We start from the raw sequence: 23,387 nt of genomic DNA, 5'->3' as shown, positions 1-23,387 counted from the left end.
ACAAAGATGCAGGAGGAATGTTATTCTGGGTTTAGATGATGAGAATGGAATTTGGTGTACAGACAAGGGCAAGATTATTTGTATTGTCACTAGCTACTTCTAAATGATCTTTGCTTTTGAAAATAACCTGAATTCATTTACAACCAACTAGATTCCGAAAGTAACAGAAGTTATGAATCACAAGCTCACTACTGAAGTTACAGAGGTGGAAGTACATAAAGCAGTATTTTCTATCCATCCTAGCAAAGCACCTAGGCTTGACGAATTCTCTATCGGGTTCTTCCAATGTTATTGGCCCACCAATCGACATGAAACTTTGAGAGCAGTGAAGAGTTTTTTCAGAACTGGTAAAATGCTAAAGGGGTTTAATCACACCATCATCGCACTCATACAAAAAACAGAGGTAGTTCACAATGTGAGCCAGATTAGGCCAATCAGTTTGTGTTCAGTCTTTTATAAGACCATTTCTAAGATTCTAATAAGAAGATTACAAAAATTCATGCCCCATGTAATTAGCAATAACCAAAGTGCTTTTATTAGAAACAGAAACATTACAAATAACATTCTCATTGCTCACAGGTTAATGCATAGTCTTAAGAGCCGGCGTTAGGGGAAAATGGAAGCAGCAATAAAACTCGATATTAGCAAGGCATGTGATAGACTTGAATGGAGTTTTCTGAGGCACATCTTGAGAATTTCAGGTTTCTATGTCAAATGGATTAATTGGATTATGGAGTGTGTTTCTACATTCACATATTCTTTCAACATTAATGGAGAGATCAAGGCTATATCCAGCCTCAACGCGGATTACATCAAGGTGATCTCCTTTCTCCCTACCTATTTATCCTATATGTTAAATGTCTTACTCATGTCTTGAACTTGGCTGAGATGGAAGGAAAAATTAAGGGAGTTCACTTGGAAAGACGAAACTCGTCGGTGCCTCATCTCCTTTTTGCGACGACGCTCTACTTTTCTGTCAAGCTGATGTAATGAACATCCATAATATTAAATCATCATTCATTTCCTTCTGTGCAGAAAGCGGGAAGTTTATTAACTTGGAAAATTCTTCTAGCTTCTTCAGCAAGAACACCCCTATAGTGACATGATACTAGTTAGCGGAGATTATGGGAGGGCATGATAAGTATCTCGGGCTTCCTTCAGTAATTAATTGATCCAAGACACAAGTTTTTAGAGATCTTAAGCTTCGAGTTACTTCCCGCTAAGCAAGTTCGAAAGGTAAATTACTCAGCCTCGCAGGGAAAGAGATTCTTATTAAAACAATTGCCACATCCATTCTAATCTATACAATGTCGTGCTTTCAACTTCCAGATAGAGTTCTCAAAGACATTAACAACTTGATAGCAAAACTTTGGTGGGAATAAGAGGAAAATAACAGGAAAATTCACTAATTCTCGTGGTTTGATCTCTGCAAAGTGAAAGATGGAGGATTGGGGTTCCAGGACCTTAGAGCCTTCAACCTAGCTCTCCTAGCTAAATAGAGTTGGAAAATGCTTGTGACTCATTCTTTGTTAATCTACAAGGTTCTCCAAGAAAAATATTTCCCTTTCTTTACTCTCCTTGATGCTCCATTGGGCTCTAACCCATCATCGGGTTAGCGGAACTTGCTTAAATGAAGGGAGATTTTGAAGCATGGGTTAAGATGGAAAATGGGAAGCAGGAACTCTATCTGTTGCTTTACTGATCTCATGGCTTCCCCATTCTCCCTCCTTCATTGCCCGATTAAGATATCAGGATCAGACCCCTGATGTCAACTCTCATCATCTAATCAATCCTGAACCGGGTGAATGGAATATCAACTTAATTAAGGAATTGTTTGTGGATGAGGATGTTGAGCAGATTTTAACAATCCCTAACCAGAAAGTGTGGAGCAATACATAATTTATTGATAGAGCTCGAGTTCAAGCACAAGAATCATTGAACCTTATCAAACCAAATATAGAAAATCAACAAATTGTTTCTTAGTCCTCACCTCCTTTCAGTTGGGTGAAAGTTAACGTGATGGGGGATGCAATGCTCCATCTAAGTGGGGAAGCGTAGACATAGTCACTGGAGATCATACTGGTACTATTCTTGCTTATGTGTCTGTTTGTTAATGATTGAAGCTCTTACTATGAGAGAAGCAGTCAGGTTCTACATTGATTATATGTTATTTTTAAAGGAGACTCGGGCCCAGCTAATCACTTTGCTCAACAATAGCATCAATGACAAACCAATCTCTATTTTAGAGGATATTGCCCATTTATCTGCCGTTATTCCTCATTGTGCCTTTGTTTTAGTTAGAAGAAAGTGTCATTGAGTAGCTCATATAGTAGCTAAACAAGTCATTGTTTGTTATTCCTTGTTTAGATGATTTTCTTCGAGCCAAGGTTAATATGTAAGTCTAGGTCTCACCCTCTCTCGGTTTTCTTTAGCTAATGCATAAGGCTTGGGGGGGGGGGGGGGGGGGGAATCAAACATGTTATATCAGAGTAAAACGGACATTACATTCTGTCAAAAGTTTGTGGAGCCTATATTTCGGCATCTTTATATAGGATCAAATGATAAATTATATCAAATGCATGGGTCAAATCTCAAACTTTTCTGAATAAATGTTACCAACAAAGAGATTTTAGATGGCTTCAGAGACCAGAGCTCAACTACGTCCAGTGTTAACCATTTTCGCCTATAGCAGATGCAGGCGAGACACAAGTTTATTTGCTTAAATGAACATTAGAGCAAGGTTAACAAGCATAGGATGAACATTATAAATTTCATTGATATGCTTCAAAGTTTGTATGCATATTGGTACAACAATTTGCAAATTAAAGGAAAAAAAGGAAATTTTTCTGCTTCAATTTCCCCTTTTCACACTCTGAGATACTACAGTTTCAGTTTCCCCTTTTCTCTTTTTATGGAAAAATCAAGTGTACACAAAGAATCACATATATACAATAAAGAAAAGCAAGAATTCCACTCTTTGAATCAGCATAGTTGTCGGTCATTCGTGATGATGCCTTGGCTGCTCAACAGAATGCAAATCCTTGATGTTGAATCCCTTTGTAATAAAAAGGCGGGATCCTCTGTAGACGGAAAAGCCAGAACTAGAAAAAAAGAATCAAAGTACAATGTATAGGTTTCACTCTAAGCTAATGTTTCGAAGTCTAACTTAACTAGTCTGCTTTGGTGTACTCAAGAAGCATATGTGGTGATCTATATATTTTTACAAGTGTCCAGTAAAGGACCTCTTCAACTCCAAGCTCACCCTCAGCTCTTGCAGCATATATATCCTCACAAATCGCCATTAATCTACAACAACCAATAATTATTTGTCAATACAAAGAATGAAGTTATTATTGGTCTTCGAGATCGGAGGGGAGAGTGTGTAAAGGAAAGTTGTACTTCGTTACGGTTTGAGTTTACAGCAAAAAACACACAATTTTGTTTGTTTGCTTGCCATGATCATGCCTACCTAGTCTATAGATCAACCAATATGAGAGACAGCAGTATTACCTGTCACAGGAAGGTAGATTTTCATACGGTATTCTCATTCTTAGATCTGAGCACTGAAGTCTGATAAATCGGCCTACAGCAAGCACAAAAGTTATGTATAGACCCCATATGCTGAACTTGCTTATTGTGTCACCAAGAATACCCTCTGCAACAGAATTTTAGCAGAAATATTATCATGATCCACCAAATTATCGGATAATTACATAGTAATGCTCTTTGAACTTACGTGGCGGAGTTTCCTCAGACATTATGATGGCCATGGGTCCAGTCAAACTTCCACATCCACTTGAATTTGTAGCATGAAAGGACCACCATTTAAAATCTGCATGGTTCATAATGAGATCCGCACTGACTGACCTTACCTGTAAAATACCAAATGCTTTAGTTGTGTTCCACGAAAGAAAAAAACACGGATTCCTATAACGAGCATGGATGTCGGCAGTCACACTTAGACAGAAAGAGATTGGAGAAAATATGCAGATAACATAAAAGTATAGGGTACCTCTTGTTCCAAAGATCTAACATCACCAGAACCAGTAACTCGCAAGTATCTTGGATAAAGATTGTATATCCTAAAGACATCTGTAGAGCCATTGAGAACTTTCTGGATGTCTGATCGCAGAGGAAGATCCATAGGGTCCACAGGCGACTCAAATTTCACAACTTCCTTGCCTTTCGGCCTATCTCTAGTTAGTTCCCATATAAAAAGAATATCCATATCCAAATCCCAGTAAAGGGACTGGATAAACTTTGTCTGAACCACATCAGGCACAAGCCACAACACACTGGCATCTGCTTGGCAGCATATCAATTGAATGTCATTCTTATTATACAGATCCAAGTAGCCATCAGGATCCAGATCAACATTAGAATTGACATCATCCCATGGGATTTTCTCACAAAGAGTAGTCTGATACAATGTTAGCCTTCCACCTGCTGTCTTGATGTCAAGTTGAACGCGTGCATCTTTAATGGGGTTTGCAATATTTGTTGGGTTGCCACTGCTATATATCTACAAAGAACAACATAAAAAATTTATGGAACATTGAAATGCATGAATGTTTCCTGCAAGTTCAGTAAACACAAGTTCGAGTAGAAATGCAGGCCTTTTGAGTTCTAGATTTCTCAAGTGATAATCAAGTAACCACAATATTACAAATTCACTACGTCCTATATACCATATTGAAGAATATGGTGTAGTTACAAGTTTCTTACCAGCATAGGCGCCCAAATTACACAGATTAATATGAAAAACAGGCATATCCCATTGCAACATTTGGTCCATTTCGTTTGCTTCTCTCCATGTTTATGAGTAGCTCTATTCAAGACAGTGTCACACTTAACAAGATATAGACTGGCATGTATGTCCTCCAGCTAAAAGAAAAGTGGCATATTAGCTCCAGAAATCAGCTTGCAATAACCAAGCAAAATGCTACTAAGGATAGAATTCCAAACAATCCAAGATTCATGAAAACAAATTATATGGAAATGGAAACTATCAACTATGCAAGACAGAAGTGGATGCCATTTCCAATGAGTAATGAAAGAAAAACAGAAAACTCTATGTCATGTTAAAGAAGATAAAAAAAACTAGACATGCCAAATCCATGTTAAAAAAATTGGAAAGCACATGTGGCGCCAAATATATTAGCTGGGGGCTGAACAACAAGGTATTCATAAGATTCCTTTGCAATAAATTGGTGGTCTCTCATGTAAAAAAAAAGGCTAAAATACAAAGAGCAACAGCAAGAACATTAACGACAATTCATAAACAAACGTCTCACTCATGTTAAAATGACAGTAATGGTTGTGCCACTTACAGCTCATGAAAAGGTAAAAGGTAACACAGAAAGATATTTAAAAAAAAAAAAAACTGAAAGAAAAAAGATATTGTACTGCCAGCTATGATATTCTCATATATTACCTTCAGCCAATCATACATAGTCAAAGATGTGGTTGTACATGACCAGTCCAGAACGCAGCGCAATTCATAAAGGAAGGGCAAAGCACGATAAAGTCTATAGCCTAAATAATTAATTCGTGAAATTTTGCTAGTCAGAAACTGTCGATACAATGTGCTCTTATGAGGAATCCCATAGCGGATTTGAATGGCCTGCAGTGCCAGAGAAACTGATTTTGCAAGAAATATAACACGGAGTGCTAGCCCTGTCACATTTTCTTGGGAAGGATCCGAATGCCAGGCATACACAGTAACTGAATATGTGAAGAGGATGAGGTTGGAAATATAAAAGACCACCTTTCCAGTGGCAAATGAACAGAGGTAAATAATACGATCAAGGACGATTAAGAAAAAGATTATCTGCATTTAGAAAGAAGTTTACACAATTAGAAACAAGAGAAAATAAAAGAGCCTTGCAAATTGAAGAGAGCAGAAATCCTGCTACCACTCCTTTCCTATTCATTTGAAGTGAAGGGGGTCTACAATCATAAATCTGTTTCTTTTTGGATTAAACCATATTTGGCCCATTCATTTGCCCCTTGAAGTATTCCCATAGGTGAAATTTAACCCATTTTGGATGGAAAACTAAATGATTTGTTAAATGTTTTGCAACATGACACAATTTTTGACACGTGACATATACACGTGGCAATTGATTTAATTTTTTTTTTTCCATATAGATTTTATATGTAGATAAATAAAGAATTACTTTCTTTTCTTATTTATCCACATATTAAGTCCATATAGAAAAAAATAAAACAATTGTTAAATTTACATGTCATGTGTCAAAAATTGTCATGTGGCGAAAAGTTTAACAAAAATCGCTTAGTTTTTCATTCAAAATGAGTTAAATGTCACCTATGGGAATACTGCAGGGAGCAAATGTTATCAAATAATACCACAGGGCTAAAAGGGCCGCCCAGTGCACTACGGGTCCCCGCTGAGCGAAGGTCCGGAGAGAGGTCCCACCATAAAATTTTAGATACCACAGGGGCCAAGCAGAGGCTTAATCCTTTCTTTTTCTGCTTTGATGATATCAAAATCATGTATCAAAATCACATAATTCTCATTCCCATACCATTACTAAGTAATAAGCATGGAAAAGCTAAATGATGAACAAATATCAACTCAGTTATATATCTGCTGTCATTTGTGTGTTGAGAACATAGTAAATAATATTCCCTCCGTCTCATTATATAAGTTATTCTAGGGTGTTTCACACAAATTAAGAAATATAATCAATATAGAGTCAAATTTATAATTTACATTAGTTAAATTAAAAAAAATTCTCTAATGTAATGGTTGGGGAATAAGCCTTGGAATGTTAAATAACATATGGATACATGAAAAACCAAGACAAAAATTCTTGGAAAACTAAAACGACTTATATTTTGGAAAAAAATTCACTTTCTAAAACGACTTATATAATGGGACAGAGGGAGTAATAACAATAATAAGAATAGTAACAATAATAATTATAAAGAGAGTGATAGAAACTTACCATTAATACGAAAACAAACAGTACTGGAAACTGATCTTCAAGTTGATAAACATCTAAAAATTCACTTTTATTTTTTATGACAGACTGATAGCACAATGCAACTAAGAAGAACACACTCAAATCTGCACCAAATACATAGGCATAGAGATCAACTTCTCTTTTGCCTCCCCCAATGACAGAGATAATATTATATGGGAATCCAAGCTCTTCAATCAAGCCATCATGTTTTGCTTTAAGAATCTCCTTTGCCACATCAGATGCTGGAGTTAGTGACTTATACCATTCTGCTGATGCACAGCTTGTCAATGGAGAGGCATATACCACCTCTAAAACAACCAAGGCCACATTTGAGTTTTCCTCACTTCTTTCAATGCTCTGGACATGAATTGTACTAGCAAAAGGACAAAGACGTATGCTATTGGCTTTGCATCTCTCATCGTGAACAATTTTAAGCAATTGGTTTATTGCAGACTCAATTCTCTCTGGCTGAATTCCATCTTCTGGCCACAGGTTGACATCAATCAACACCTGGACAAAATATGGAGGAGATTCTGCTCCCTGTGTCAATGATTCCCAGTACCTAAAGATGCTTCTGACTATGAACTTCATTGTGCTCGCCATTACATATAGCAGCTCCTGTGACTTTTCACTCCAGCTATAACTCAATAGAACTTCTCGATGCAGTGCACTTCTTCTACTGAATTTACTGTCCACAGTTGGAACCCATTCACCATCTTTTGCTGTTATAGATCTCTGTAAGAGTGTAAATAAGTAGACAAGGAACAGAGGCCATGAACTGATGACAAAGGATGAGCTGATTTTATGCAAAGGAAACCCCAACTCATGAAGTACGCCAGAATCAACAGTCAACCCACAGTGCTGAATGATAATTTGGTACAGATACAAAACCAAAATGTACACTTCTGTGTAAATAAGCATGATAACCCAGAAGATGTAACTTGGACCAGCGTTTACACATAGAGCATATAAGAAGAGCGCTGCTAGATACACCATAGAAAGCAAACTGAAGTTCCACAGGAAAACCATAATAAAACAGCAATAACACACAATATCATTATTGGATCGCATTTGAGACCATATATGTCGGAAAATCCTCCCAATTTGAAGACTTGTAGCATCAGAACTCATATCAGACTCCAGAGAAGATGCACGGTCCATATTCTCATGCTTATTCATCTGGCTCTCCATCACATCATAGACTCCATTCTCAGATAATAAGTGCTCATTCATATCTGACTCTTCTGGCACAATGTTCAAGAAGCTTGCAAGGTTGTTAACCGCTTGGTTTCCAATAGACTGCACCTGGGAGACACCATCTCCTATCAGCTGTACTGCAGATTTCAGAGCATTTTCCTTTGACTGACCCCTCTCTCTTTTCTCAGAATCAGTAAGTATACTATCAGCTGACTCTTGTCTGATCTCAGTGATCTCATGAACAGGAGATTCCAACGAATTTTTGGGAGACATTTCTCTTTCCAGACATTCTTCATTCAGGTGTACCTGAGATTCAGTCATCTCAAAAGGAAATACCAAATCCTCTCTCACGACCTCCTCTTGTTTCATGAAAATTCCTTGACCTTTCTTAGGGCTAGCAGAATCCTTTTCAGACATAAGAGTGGCCCTTTTCCTTAGGCCTACCCTTTCAGGGGTACCACAATTGGTGGTTGTGTCTGTGGTGTGAAGCTGAATTTGCAAGTTGAGCATCTCGGACTTTATTTTTTCCACCTGCAAGTTTCGTTGGCGTTTCTTTTCCTCAGATTCACGAATTTGTTGTAACTGTGCAGTCTTCCAAGTAGCTTTCTTTTCTTGCTCATGCACAATGGCTCCAATTTGCTCTGCTTCGAGATATAGTGACACGTAATCAAATTCACTCGAGGAGAATATATATGACTGCAGTGCTACCAGCATAAATATGATGATCTCAACAAGTGCAGATCTTGCAGTAATACGAAATCCATAATCATATTTATAGAACCCAATCATATCATATATGTAATCTATTGTCCCAGAACTAAATACCCCCGCAAAAGGAGATTGATAGGCAAGAGACAGGACAATAAGAGCAAAGTTGTATATGCGCAAGAATCTGAATATCTTGTTCTTCTTTTTCAGTATCACAAGTCTCATCCGAAAGAAAACCACGGCAAATGCAAGATAACCAAGGTGAAGAATATCGTACTCAAGAGTTCCTGTGATTAAAATCAAGCAAAGCACCAGATCCAACAAATGGCAATAGCAGTAAAGTTTCATGTAATCGAGAACAGTCCACATGCTTTTAGTTTCAAAAGAGATATCCTTCCAAAAAAATGTATTTTTACGTTGAGACATCATTTGATGATATGATGACGAGCCTGAGAAACTAGACAAACGATCGGCACGAAGTTTGAAACTAGCAAGCATGAAGACCACAAAATAGTTGGCAAGCACTCGAGAATCATCCACAATAAGTCCTACAGCGAAATTAGCACCTAAAATTAGCTTATACTGATGATGAAAAAAAAAAAAAAACAAGAAGGAAATAGTTATGATGTCAGGATTATGTTCTTAAGGGCTTCTTGCCGGAGAGTGGAGGATGGTAATGTTTTTACAAACAAAATGGAAGATTTTCAAATTTTTGCTTTGGTATTCTTCTGCATAGAGAGGACATCGGGAATTTAAGACTCGGTCAGACTACTAAAATATCTACATCTTACACGTGTTCAATTTTTTAAGAAACAAATCTAACAACACTAAGAGAGAGCATACCCAGCCAACAGTTCATGCAATACTTGAAATGATCTGCTGCGCTGTCCCAGCAGTTATGACAATGTACATCAGCTTCACTTGGGGTATGCTGATTCAGAGGGAATATGCTCTTGCAGAGGGCAAAGTACTCCAGGATGAGAACCAAGGCAAACAGGAAGACAAATATGGGCCACAACTTCCGAACAATGCGTCGATTTACAACAACACAAACAGCAAGCAATGCAATAAATAGCATAGATACGACATTCAATAAGATAAAGCTAGACAAAAGCAGAGCAATCATATTTATTTCAAGGCCAAAAAGGTTGAACAAATTCTCTATCCAGAATTTCAGATATACTTTCAATGTAGTCTTTTGTGTCTCAAATCTTTCTTTTCTCAATGCATGACTTCTCCTATTCCACTTGCGACTTTCCTTGGTGCTTCCCCAGATATATTCAAATGAAAATTTTTGGGTGCCAACCTCAGAACTACCAGTTTTAATAGGAGGAAGATTTGGTGTTTGTGTAAGACCAGAGGTGAAAGAGAGTATGCTTGTATTTGTAGGTGTCTCATTTTTCAAATATTGTACACTATAGTCTGCTGTGGGCTTGTTTTCATCATTGCCTACAGAACCATTTGTGAAGTCATTTTCATCTGAGACAAACAATGGACAAGGCTCTTCCCACTTTTCTTTGCCTGGAGTTGTATTTCGCATATTGCCCAACCAACGGAAGACATTGTATTGAAGAGTGCATGCCGCTATTACTAAAACTTTTCCTCTCAACCCTGATTCTAGCCCCCAAAAGCCTGGCCTGTACACCCGTAAACCCAATAAAAGGGAAAACTCAGAGTGCTTTTGCCCAGGAAACATTCCTGCTTGTCTACCCCACATCTGAAATAAATATTCAGATGTCACCAGGAATCCAGTATACATTAGAAATATTTTGGATGGTACACGAGAAGTTTTGGGTAAAGTTGAACATATCACAAGGCCAAGTAAATATACAAAACCAAAGGCACTGATTGGTGACAAAGAAGCATAGAATAATGAAATAAGTAGGATCTTCTGACTGTGCCAGATTAGGAACCGTTTGATGAACCCAAACACTCCAGAATCCAATGGATCAAGATCCTCTGGCCTGTTATTCTTGCTCTGTCTCCTCTCATAGCTATAAAGTTGCATCACTATCAAAACAGCTAGGGATTCCCAAACATTTTGAAGCAATGAAGCCTTGGAGTTGTATCCCAAATAGAAATACAAATCAATAAACTGGGACAGCCAGATCTCAAAGTGGGGGAAACTGCTCAAGCTATAAATGAAGACAAAAACCATAACTGCATATGCTTTTAAAGGAAACCATAAACGCCTCTTTGTTTTCTCAACAAGTTGTCGTCCAATTATCCAAACAAGGAGCAGGAAGATATACCCAAATGATACGTAATTGGGTGTAACCAGGTAAACTGCAATGAGAATAGTCAGAAAAGCAATGTAGGTTCCACATGATCGATACATAGACAGGAACTTCTGCCCAACTGCACTGAGGAATGATGCTATTCTACTCTCTGGAAAAACAAAAAGGCAATTAAGTTTGATGCAATTTAAGTAGTATAAAATCATACCAAAGCTGGCAAACTCAAGTGGGTTTAAACATTGAACACTAATCTAGTTTTAAAACTTCTTGATAGAAGAGACAAATTATGATTTGGCATTTGACAAAGGATAAGTGGCAGTTTGAAGGACTATGATAGATCACATACCTTAATTCAACAATTAACAGCAGTCATAACAAGGCATATGAATCCTACATCTTATCATTCTAGAAGTTAATGTCCTTGTAAGTTATTTAATCATTGTTTAAAGGAAGAACCAGATAGATTCCTCTAACCCAAGCATAAATGTTTGAGGTGAAAGGAGCTTGATTTTCCAACTACCACAACAAATTGCAAGGTAATGAGCTTAAAGATGAAAGTATACCATAAGAATGATTATCACGACCAAATTTGGCATTTGGAGAGGCATACACTGACAGGAGGACTGATTTGTTGAGACCAGCTCTCAAGATGCTAAATCCAACAGGAGTGCTTGGAGTGTGCTGCAAAATGGCCGAAAATGAAAATAACATCTCAAAACCATGGTTATGAATGGCACAAAAGCAAGCAAGAAGCGCTATTTCCAAGAAATCCCACGAACAGTCTTGTTTAAGAAGACCTGCACCAATACAAGAAAAAGAAACAAAAATGTTCATAATATTTCTCTCCTGGTCAAATTTTGAAAACCAACATAAAGTTCTACATACTAACTTGTTAAAAAAAAAAATCAGCTAAACCCAAGAGTTTTCCCATTGAGGAAATAATTATCTAGCTGAATCACTCAAAATAGATGCGTACCTAACTGCAGCAAAACTTCCATGCTTAAAGAACCTGTTTGCTCCAAAGTATTAGAGATTAAATCAATCTGAAAAATGTATATGAGTGCAAAGTGAGCCTCGCAAAGAAGAATCAGCAACTGGCAAATCTTTCTGCTGCCGCCGTGGCTCATAAGATATACCAAGAAAAATATCACTGAAGCACAGGTCAGAACAGAACCCGAATCAGCAAAATCAGTCAAATGCACAAAATTTTGCAAGTTACTTTTCTTTACATGCATGCTGCATCCTTGATTGCTCAAACAAAGGTTTCATGCTAATACAACACAAAAAGAGTTACAGAGAATTTTATTTCAAGAACTCACTATATAAAGCATGGATGAAACCAGGTTTCATGGCAATGAGGAAAATAAGCGTTAGCATAACAGCACGAGAGCATTTTCGTATTCCCCATGCAACAGTGGCCACAATTAACACCTTGGTATCTTCTTCTGCTGTAATTAAGAAACAAAGGCACAGTTAAAGAGATGAAGTCGTCTACTGAACTAGATTAACTAAAAAAAAGAGTAAAAATTCAAAAGCATTTCAAATCAAAGGACATTGGAAAAAAGAAAAAAGTAGTTGTAGTGGTCTCAGAGATCAAAGATATATGATGAGAACTTGAGTACAAACTTAAAATGATGCTAATCTCACAATAGTCATGGAAACAACCTCCGCAAAAGAGCAGGGGTAGACTGCAAAAACTACAGAACCCTAGGGTGTCATGGAACCAATTGAACTAAAAGCTTAAGCTGATAGTTAAAGACCCAACTCATATTAATAGGCCCATATTACCATGTCCTGCAATTTAAACGACAGACCATTAAACATGTTTCCGTTACTAATTTAAGCACATAAGAGATGTCTGAGCAAATCATGTTTACTTTTTACCCCCTTACCTACCCCAAGGTTCGAATCTGGAACGCCCAGCTTTAAACATTAGCTGATTACCACCGGATCCAGCCCTTTGGGGCATGTAAGACAGTGTTTTATTAATAAGCTAAATCTGCTCAATTAATTTAGAAACAACACTAGATTATGGAACATCTTATAGATCAAGCCAAAAAGTTTCTAAAGATTATAGTACTTTGAAAACACATCCACAGTACTCAAATAACTTTGTAATATGAACCAGACGTATCTTAAACATTAGGATATATAGCTTAAAATGATTGTGCAACAAGAAATATATTTGTGAATGGAAGCTCAATAATATAGACCAACAACAAAGCCTTAGTCCCGAAATGATTCGGGGTCGGCTAACATGAACCATCATACAAAACCGTGAAATCAAGTCGTGTCAGCACATAAATTCTCTCCCTCCACTCCGTCCTATCCACTACCATATTTTCCTCAATCCTCAATAAACTCATATCACTCTCGATCACCCTCTTCCAAGTTTGCTTAGGTCTTCCCCTACCCCTCACCATTGCATCCATTTGCCACTTTTCAATCCTCCTAACCGGCGCATCAAGCGCTCTTCGTCTTACATTGCCAAACCACCTTAGTCGATTTTCCCCTCATTTTATTCTCAATAGATGTAACCCCTAATTTTGTCCTAATTATTTCATTACTCACCCGATCCTTTCTCGTATGACCACACATCCATCTCAACATACGCATCTCCGCCACCAACATCTTATGAATGTGACAGTGTTTTACTGCCCAACACTCCGTACCATATAACAATGCAGGTCTAATTGCCGTGCGGTAGAATTTTCCCTTCAATCTATTAGGTATGTCGGGGTCGCAAAGGAAACCCGTGGCACTCTTCCACTTCAACCAACCAGATTTAATCCTATGAGCGACATCTCCATCCACTTCTCCATCCGTTTGAATAATAGATCCTAAATACCGGAAGCAATCTGAGCCCTGGACAACTCTCCCATCCAGGGTGATTGTCCCTGCCTCCCTACTCCTATCGCCGCTTAACTTACACTCCAAATATCCCGTCTTACTTCGGCTCAACTTAAAGCCTCTAGATTCCGAAGTTTGTCTCCATAGTTCCAACTTCCTCTCCACGCCTTCTTTCGTCTCATCAACCAACACAATATCATCTGCAAACAACATGCACCATGGTATACCATCTTGAAGTGAACTCGTTAATTCATCCATAATGATGGCAAAAAGAAACGGGCTAAGTGTGGAACCTTGATGCACTCCAATCGTAATAGGAAACTCTTCAGTCTTCCCAACACTGGTACGTATACTCGTGTACGCTCTCTCATACATGTCCTTTATGATGTCAATATATTTCCGCGAAATGTCTTTCCTTATTAAGGCCCACCAAAGTACTTCCCTTGGTACCTTATCATATGTCTTCTCCAAGTCAATGAAAACCATATGCAAGTCTTTCTTCTTATTTCGATAGTGCTCCATTAACCGTCTCATTAAATGGATGGCCTCCATAATTGATCTTCCCGGCATAAAGCCAAACTGGTTTTCCAATATCCTCACCGTCCTCCTTAGCCTTTGTTCGATCACTCGCTTCCAAAGTTTCATAGTCTGGCTCATTAATTTGATTCCTCGATAGTTGGCACAATCTTGGACACCGCCTTTGTTCTTATACAAAGGGATTAGGATACTTTTCCTCCATTCTGATGGCATCTTATTGTTTCTCCAAATCTTGTTGAAGAACATCGTCAACCATTCGATTCCTCTCTCTCCCAAACATCTCCAAATCTCAATAGGGATGCCATCAGGTCCTACTGCTTTCTTCAATCTCATCTTATTTAATGTTATTTTGACTTCACCCTTTTGAATTCTCCTCATGCAGTCATGATTTATCATATCGTGATGGATATTTATATCTCGAACATCTCATCTGCGATCTCCATTAAATAAGTCATCAAAATAGGACCTCTATCGTTCCTTGATATCCTTATCTCCAACTAGGACTTTTTTGTCCACATCCTTCACACATTTAACTTTTCCGAGATCTCACGTCTTCCTAACTCTCATCCAAGCAATTCTATATATGTCTCTTTCCCCTTCCTTCATATCCAATCTTGTATACAGATCTCGATTCACCTTTGCTCTAGCATCCCGTATGACCTTCTTTGCTTCCCTTTTAGCCTCTTTGTACTTTTCGTAGTTCTCATCACTCCTGCATTTCCTCAATATTTTATAGGATTCTCGCTTACTCTTTATTGCTTGTCGTACTTCTTCTGTCCACCAAGATGTGTCCTTACCCGGTGGCATGCTACCTTTAGATTCCCCTAGAACTTCCTTCGCTACTTCCCTTATACTATGCTCCATCTTAGTCCATACTGAATTTATATCTAAATCCATATTACAAGTCCAAATATCTTTTGTGGCCATCTCATCTACAAATTTTTGTTGGTTCTCCCCTTCCAGTTTCCACCACTTAATCTTAGTCTCCACTTGTATATTCGTTTTCTTATACATCTCCTACTTCTAAATATTAGCTAAGCATGTGTTTTTAGGCCTTTGGGCACAAGCCATACAAACCCTTAAAAGCAAAAACAGTAGCATGAATGAAGTCGAGACAAGAAACTGACAGAAGTAGAATTAATGCAGCTCAAATTATATGTCATCTAGGTGGTGTTGAAAAACTTGATGGCTCATTAGACTTGGAATTAGCAATGGAGATCTCGAAAATAAATAGATGGAATAGAGATAGTTAGAAGAATCAAAAAAGTACTGATGTGTAATCCTAACATAAAAAATGCATTTGTCATTAAGTATCATAATTAGTTTTTTTAAGCAGAATTTTCATAATTAATCTGTTACTGTTAGAGAATTAATTCACTTACCCTGTTCGTTGGAGTTCTCATTTGAGGATTGGCTACTCTCATCTGACAAGTAGAGAAAAACAGAGTTGTTCACAAGGTTACCTAAAGCAACCAAAATGCCCAGACAAAATTGTGCAAACAAAAAGAATCCAGGAATCGGATAATGCCACAACCCAACCATCTCCCAAATCTCCATATCCTGCATGCACCCAAGAAAGAACTTTGAACCTGCTAAGTGTTCCGTAAAGATTTAATGCTGGAAGAGAAATTACCTTCCCAAGTTTCTTAGTCAAAAGTGGAAAAGCTATATTGAAGACATATGTGCTAATGGCCCAGAAAAGTATGAAGACAAGAAGCAGCCCATTTAACCGGTGCGTATGGAATACAGAAGGGAAGGCATAAACGATGTATCCGACATATGCAAGTAACCCAAATGCGCATAAGCTTGCAAAATGGAAACTCCAGTATGACAGAGCAAACAAGGAGACCTATCATATAGAGGCAAGTCATTCAATTAAAATATAAATAAGTTAAAACGAAGATGAATTCTTAATTCAGTGTGATACTATCTGAAACTCTGAATCACATTTATTAAATAAGATTATCCTGAAAATGAAGGGAGCAAAGAAAAGGAGAGATGACTATATTTCCCAATTGCAAGTTAAGCCGCAAAAGGATGGTTCACATGGAATTTGCTGCTATCATTCACACATCATTTGTGGAAACTAACAGAAATCAAACCAACAAAAAATTAAAAAAACAATAATTAAATGTAGGGTAAATAATTTATTAGTCCCCACCTTTTTATCTAACACGCTGTTTAGTCCCTCTATTTTGAAAAACACATTACAAAGTTCCTATCTTTTGTCAATATTAACTCTTTGGTCCTTCTATCTTATTTTTTAAGATTTTTAGTTATTTCTGTTTATGCTAAAAATCTTAAAAAATAAGATAGAAGGACCAAAGAGTTAATATTGACAAAAGATAGGAATCTTGTAATGTGTTTTTCAAAATAGAGAGACTAAACAGTGTGTTAGGTAAAAAGGAGGGAACTAATAAATTATTTACCCTTAAATGTATGTTTAATATATTGAAGAGTATTGTAAAAAACAACTGTGTGGCTCTCTTTGATGTATTTCTGGCAGACAGCTCTCAAAGACCTCCAGCTTAAAAGTTCTTCTCATCCAATAATATATCATAAGAATGTACTAATCAACAAAAAAGGGTAATAACATCTAGTTCATGAATATGTACCGGGAGACCATACGTGAAAAAGTTGATGCTAAATGTCCGAAAAACTGCTCCCCTCAATAAGACGTTGGTATGCCTGACACCAGATCTGCAAATTATTGTGTTGTTCAGTTGGTTTGCAATCAAAAGTTAAAGGCAATAGAATTATATCTAGTTAAATGTGCAATCTCTTATGTCTGAGTTAGTTATCGAGAAGTCCAAAGACATGCCTGTACAGATGTGGGGCCTGCCAATGCTCATGAAAACCTAGGTCTACTGGTTCTCCACTAATTTAAAATTTACACTCGCACATTTTATTCTACTTTTGGTCCATAGAGAGGTAATAACTTCAGAGATAGCATTGTGGCAAAGAAGGAAATTTTTGTATTGGATAAAATTATACAATAACTGGTAGCAAGATGAAACAATCACAGACAAATTCTTTTGCCACTGAACACGGATTCTGCAAATATGAAATAAGCAATTTCCATTGGAAAAATATTTAATATTCAGAATAATAAATCATCGAAGCCATGTCAATGAAACATAACTTGAGACTATTGTGAGTTGGCTCAGTTGACAAAGAGAGTTATTCCGTTTTTTGAGTCACTGCTCTTTCTTTCCGAGGGCAGAGATAGGTTGTTAGCTAAGTAGCTACATTAGCAATGGCCAGGAAGCTCAACAGTTTTGCTTGGTTTTAGAAACTAACATGATCCATCTAGTCAATATCTATCCATTTGTTTTCTTAATTCAAATCAATTGCCTAATTCAACTTTTAGCTTAAACTCTACTTGCAGTGGCCCATTGGATTGGACCTCAATTCTAACATTTAACAAACTATAATGTTAAATGTTCCAAATGTCACTTGAAAGCTATCTTTAACTCTTGATTGACTTAAATTACCAACTATGTTGCAGGTAATGGTGCCACAACGCTGTGAATGGCAAAACATTGAAATAATAGAGAATGTTTCAAGTCTTACCTAGATTCACGGACGAAAAATGAACTCCTTAATGGGAGAAGCTGCTCTGTCAAATTGCTTTCTCTCATTGACATCATGAAATCCATTTCCTCCAAATCACACTTGACACATGATAGCTGCAGGAAGCAGAAAATCATTTAAAACTGAGGCCACATAAATAACCTAGAGAAACCAACGCATGAATATTTGAGCTATTAGATACACAATATGAATGAGAAACATTTTTCACCTCAAATCATTTGAAAACCTTCTATCCTAAACAGCACATGAAAGGTATTTTTAAATAATAAAACATGAATTATTAAAGTTTACAAAAGTTCATTTTTCCAGCATTAACAAACTTGCATAACTTGCTTGTTCTTCAAAGCATTCCAAATTCCACCAAACTGCTGCTATACTAAATTTTCCATCCAATCTCAAGTAAGGGCCACATATTATTGAAAAGTATCCTGTTCTGAAGAACACAACCATCTGTAGAAAAAAAAAATTAAGGCTACTTGGAGTAATATGTGGTTTGCTATATGAACTCCAACCTAAAAACATATCGGAATATATAGATCCTAGGGGGCATATTCATCTAAAACCATAAACAAACAAAAATTAAAACTATGAATATGGCATGTCAACATCTTGCACAATTTTGGCTCTCTTTATCAACTAATACCATTCCTCATTCACCTTAAACAGGTACTTGCACATTTAAACAATTTGTTTTCCAGTTTTTGTCAACATAACGTTTCTATATGATGAAGCATTTGCAAGAGAAATAGATGACACGGCATACTTGATATTATTCAAATAATAATTGAGTTTCTGGACATTAAACTAGCCAATTTACCAGTTTATGGGAAGCTAATCAACCTAATATAGAACAACTAACTGGTGATTATGCCCTAAATTTTAACATACTCATTTGTTACTTTATGCATGGTTAAATAAGCATTTAAAATACTGACTTCTGATCCACATTTGAGGAATTTACAAAGCTACAATTGGAAGAAATTTTTAGTGTAACATATAGGATAACTATATCATATCGGACTTTGTTGAGCCTAAATTCAAGAAAAATCAAATCCACTTCTTTCACATAAGAAATGAATCTAATACAAGGACATAGTTTTGCTACATTCTCATAGAAACATACCATGATGTAGAAAAGTACAAGACACAGAGCAGAACAAATTTCAGGCCACTCCGTCTTGCCAGATATTTTGAAAAGACCAACAATATCAGCTATCCAGATAAACAAACTGGGAAACTCTATAGGAAGCTGATAGGCATAAAGCAGGATAATGTTAAAGCCTGCATACAGCTGAAGAGGCCTCCACCACCTTCAAGATAATTACAAAATCAAAATAAGCCATTCAAAGGAATAATATATATACATGTGCGTGTGTACATATATATATTCATCATGTGAATTGGACTATGGGCACACACATACACATATGTTAGAGAGTCTAGTGGTTTGTGAGAATCTATGTTCACAAGAAAATCACCTGAAAAGCCCTAGAAAATTGCTTGTTAGGGACCAATCCACAAGACCTGCACAGCTACCAATAAAAAAGGGGAGAGAAAGCCATGTAGGATGGCTGATCCCCACACCCAGCTGGATGGCGGGCAACAGCAGACAAGAAGCAACCCGGACATGAGAACCTTTTTCATGTAAAAACATAAAATACAAATCAGTAAAATTAAACTTATTAGTAGTATCAACAATGTGGTTATACCAGAAGAATCACCAAATTAGGGGACTGAAATTTCATGAAAACATACTAATGTATGTGCAAACTGTTTACAATATTTCAGATATAAATGTCTTTCTGCATAAGAATACAAAAAGTTGGACAGTTGTGAATATTTACTTACCTATCTGTTCAAGAATGGTTAAGAACTGACCCCAGCAGGAATCTCGCCAAGGAAATAGACCAAATCTGTTCCCATATATATGAACTAAAGCAATAAAAATCGCTGATAGTTGTAGAACCAAGAAATAGATAACAGATGGAGATTTCCAAGATTCAATTCTGTGGATTGCCATGAGTATGAGTCAGTAAATGCAAATCCAATGAACAAATACAGGAGTAAATTGAAAATTCAAACTGAATCTTACACCATAAAACCAATTAGGTTTGCCCACCAAGCATTATCGCTACTCCATTTGTCTCCCTTAATTGCGCATGTAACAAGATATACCAGTTGGGAAAGAATAACAAGAATGGAAAACAAAATAACAGGCCACAGAAACAAAAATCGTCTCCGGAAGCTAAAACCTGTCAAAAATCAATGTTATGTCAATAGATATAAAGTCGCAATATTCTTGATTATCTTGGAAGTTTCCTCAATGAAAAGGCGCAAATTCAACAATTTTCTGCATTTTCGTGTTTTGGGAAGCTGATACTAACAACATAACAAATAAATTAGCAACCACTTGAATTTCTTGTGAACAAGAGAAGTGAAATCTAAGAGTTTCAGTGACTAAGATTAGCACCTATAAGGTTTCTCATAGAAAAAAAAAACACCATAACAAGCACTCCGAAATAACAGTTTAGATGAAGTATAGCTACTCAGACCAGGTATATGAAGCATAGTACCAGGTTGCTGTGACAAATGACCACTTGAAGGAACTTTTCTGGTTGAAGAAAAAGTTCATATTACATGATCTCCAATAATAAGGATAAATTTCAGTGGCAATAAGCTCTAATTGCATACGGTAACTGCAATGCTAAGTAAAGAGCCACAGCAAGCCAAACACTTTTATAGTCACAACTGTTATAGGTAAAGGAAAACCTCCAATGCTCAATCAGCAAAGAGCATCATCATACTGGCTGAACAAATTCAATAATGATAACTGAAGCAGGGAAGAGAGAAACAGCATCAACTTATCCACCATGTCTGTCCAGATACATCCGGACATTTTTATAAAAATAGTAGCAACACACCAGCTAAGGTAATTATTTTCAAAAGAGAAAAATGATACGTCGACACTATAACACATCACTGTAAATCAATGTAACTGTAATAGACACAAAACTGCTTACCAATTTGTGGTACTGCATACTGAATGAGAAGGAAGGCTACTAAATCAGCTAGAGAAATTAAACTCCAATTGATCAAAGAAGCTGCAACAAATAAAAGAGACATGTAAAATTGATAGTACTCGCATGTCACTCAGATAATCTATCTACATTACAGAAATTTGGATGCAATTCCAATGACCACAAAGACACTTTTAACCAAAATGCTTCTTTTGTATTGGAAGTAAATTGCTCAACTAAACTCAAAACCTACAATGACCTAATCACTAGACAGTGCAGTATATTTATTTATTTATTCCAGAATACTAATAATGAACAAATGGAATGAAGAAGTGCATAAATGGATAATCTAATAAGTATTGCACGAGATCACATCATTTCATTATTAATTTATAGGTTCCAATTCTATGTACGCGGAGAATTAATATGGTACGTACTTCAGCAAGCGCATTAAGCATACGACTAAACTGTTAGCACCTAAACCACTGCGATATTAATGAGCGACATATGCATAAAAAAACTCTGGTGATTTTCTCCATAAATTCCTACCCAAAAGCCCCCATAAAGCTTCGAGCTAGAAAAAGTTCAAATTTTGAATTCAGACACCAAAATAGAAAATACATCAGCATCAGCTCAGCAACCTGTAAGCTAAGAGTCAGAAAGCAAGCTGAATTTGAGCTAATTAATTGTAATACCAAATACTAAACCACGAAAGTTCACCTGTCAAGAGTAGCAATGGCAAAACAAATCCAACGAGGAAATTCCCCATGAGAAGAAAGTTAACAGCAGGATGAACTTTGTCTCATCACTTCCTTATCGAAAATCGAAATTCCTTGGATTGGTTAATGGGTTTATAATCAAAAGTGGCACCGCAAACCCATTTCCCGGGAAATCGATTTCCTCACCGGGAAATGTTTGCTGCCCTCTGTCTGTCTGTCTTACTTCGCTTCGAATAGTTGGAGGTTCCTTTGCCCAAATTTAATTTAATGACAAACTCGTTTTTTAAGTTACATATTATCTGCTTTCAGAAAGAAAAAGAAAAAAAAAAAAAAGTTACATATTATCTGTAATAATTATTAAATTCTCTTTACTTATTTTTTAATTTCAATTCGATATCTTTTCTTTACAAATAAAAAAGTCAATTAGTTTGGCTTATTATTTATCATTTAATAGATGATTCCAATTGGTAAAATTTGAAATGGATTCCCTTAATATATGTGATGTTTGATATTTGGACTTGACAAAACAAATCTTTAAACTAAAATCAATGGGTAAACTATACCATGGGCACTGAACTATACCGATTTTCATATTGTGACTACTGAATTTCAATTCTTCCCGATATTGCTATTGAACTTTACATTTTATTACATCGGTAGCCACTGTGACCGTTGACCAGCTTTTTTTCAACCGTTGACTCCCTTTTAACCAGCTGTCTCTCTCCTTTTACCCTTTTAAAACCTAAAATTACCATTTTACCCTCGCTTTCACTCCCCTTTCTCTTTCTCTGTTTCTGCCGGTTACATTTTTGAGGTACTCCATTAACAGCATGAAGCTTCAAATCAAGACTCTATGGCAGCCCTGATACACCAACGAAGAGGTAATTTTAGACCTGGAAATCTGATAATAAAAATAGAAAAAAAGAAATGATCTATCTTTCTATCTTTCTCTCTCTCTTTCAATTGCAGCCTGTTTCTCTTTATCTTTCAGTTACAATCTGTTTCTCTCTGTAATTTACACTTTTGCTACCATTTTCAATTTGGATTATATATATAGTTGAGATTTCTAGTGATTTCTAGTGATTTCATCATCACCCACAACATTATACGTATATGTAATCGTTCAGTTCAAACCCACATAACAATATATATATATACTCAAAATCAGGCTAGTTTCCTAAATCAATGAGTTCTATGTTCCTAAACAGTACATCAAACATACTCAATCACTTCTAGCTTCCTAAGTAGAACATTAAGCATGAACAAACCAACATGCTTCATATACATACAGATACTCATTCACATAACAAGCCAATGATATATTGCAAACCTATCTCAGCAGCACCACCCACAACAACATCATGCAACCAATCAGTTCAAACCAACATAACAACAATATATACTCAATAAGTTAAAGAAATCTTCTCATATGCTAAACGCAAGAACTGATTGACAATCTCTTCAGTCAGCCTTCGCATGTAGCATTCTTACTATCCCTGCAAATATTATGTTCAAATAAAAAGAAATCAGAACATCTTC

General features: G+C 36.6%; 1 protein-coding gene across 2 annotated transcripts; it reads right to left on the bottom strand.

The window, feature by feature from the left end:
* Nucleotides 1–2,753: 2,753 nt before the first annotated feature.
* Nucleotides 2,754–22,106, bottom strand: LOC136218333 (piezo-type mechanosensitive ion channel homolog). Of its 2 annotated transcripts, none has more exons than XM_066005135.1 (21): nucleotides 21,850–22,106; nucleotides 21,133–21,213; nucleotides 20,205–20,364; nucleotides 19,961–20,118; nucleotides 19,591–19,747; nucleotides 19,236–19,422; nucleotides 18,092–18,207; nucleotides 17,134–17,218; nucleotides 16,152–16,367; nucleotides 15,901–16,078; nucleotides 12,451–12,579; nucleotides 12,108–12,281; nucleotides 11,695–11,928; nucleotides 9,738–11,282; nucleotides 6,972–9,442; nucleotides 5,435–5,830; nucleotides 4,726–4,884; nucleotides 4,013–4,522; nucleotides 3,737–3,872; nucleotides 3,511–3,655; nucleotides 2,754–3,306 (listed from the first exon to the last, which is right to left on the bottom strand). In XM_066005135.1, exons 1-21 carry the CDS (start codon nucleotides 21,896–21,898, stop codon nucleotides 3,171–3,173), a joined length of 7,422 nt encoding a protein of 2,473 aa, XP_065861207.1. In that variant the 5' UTR covers nucleotides 21,899–22,106; the 3' UTR covers nucleotides 2,754–3,170. The 2 variants fall into 2 exon arrangements, with proteins under 2 accessions (XP_065861207.1, XP_065861208.1); XM_066005136.1 differs by having other exon boundaries at nucleotides 12,451–12,576.
* Nucleotides 22,107–23,387: the final 1,281 nt, after the last annotated feature.

Source organism: Euphorbia lathyris, chromosome 2 (assembly GCF_963576675.1).
Source record: "Euphorbia lathyris chromosome 2, ddEupLath1.1, whole genome shotgun sequence".
Taxonomy (NCBI): domain Eukaryota; kingdom Viridiplantae; phylum Streptophyta; class Magnoliopsida; order Malpighiales; family Euphorbiaceae; genus Euphorbia; species Euphorbia lathyris.
This window is presented reverse-complemented; position numbering and strand designations above follow the sequence as displayed.

Excerpts from the sequence above, each read along its gene's own strand:
- LOC136218333 (XM_066005135.1), bottom strand. The coding sequence starts at position 21,898 with ATGGGGAATTTCCTCGTTGGATTTGTTTTGCCATTGCTACTCTTGACA. Across the intron at positions 20,365-21,132 it reads GTATGCAGTACCACAAATTG|GTTTTAGCTTCCGGAGACGA; the intron begins GTAAGCAGTTTT and ends GATTTTTGACAG. Across the intron at positions 16,368-17,133 it reads TTTTCACGTATGGTCTCCCG|GTCTCCTTGTTTGCTCTGTC; the intron begins GTACATATTCAT and ends TCTATATGATAG.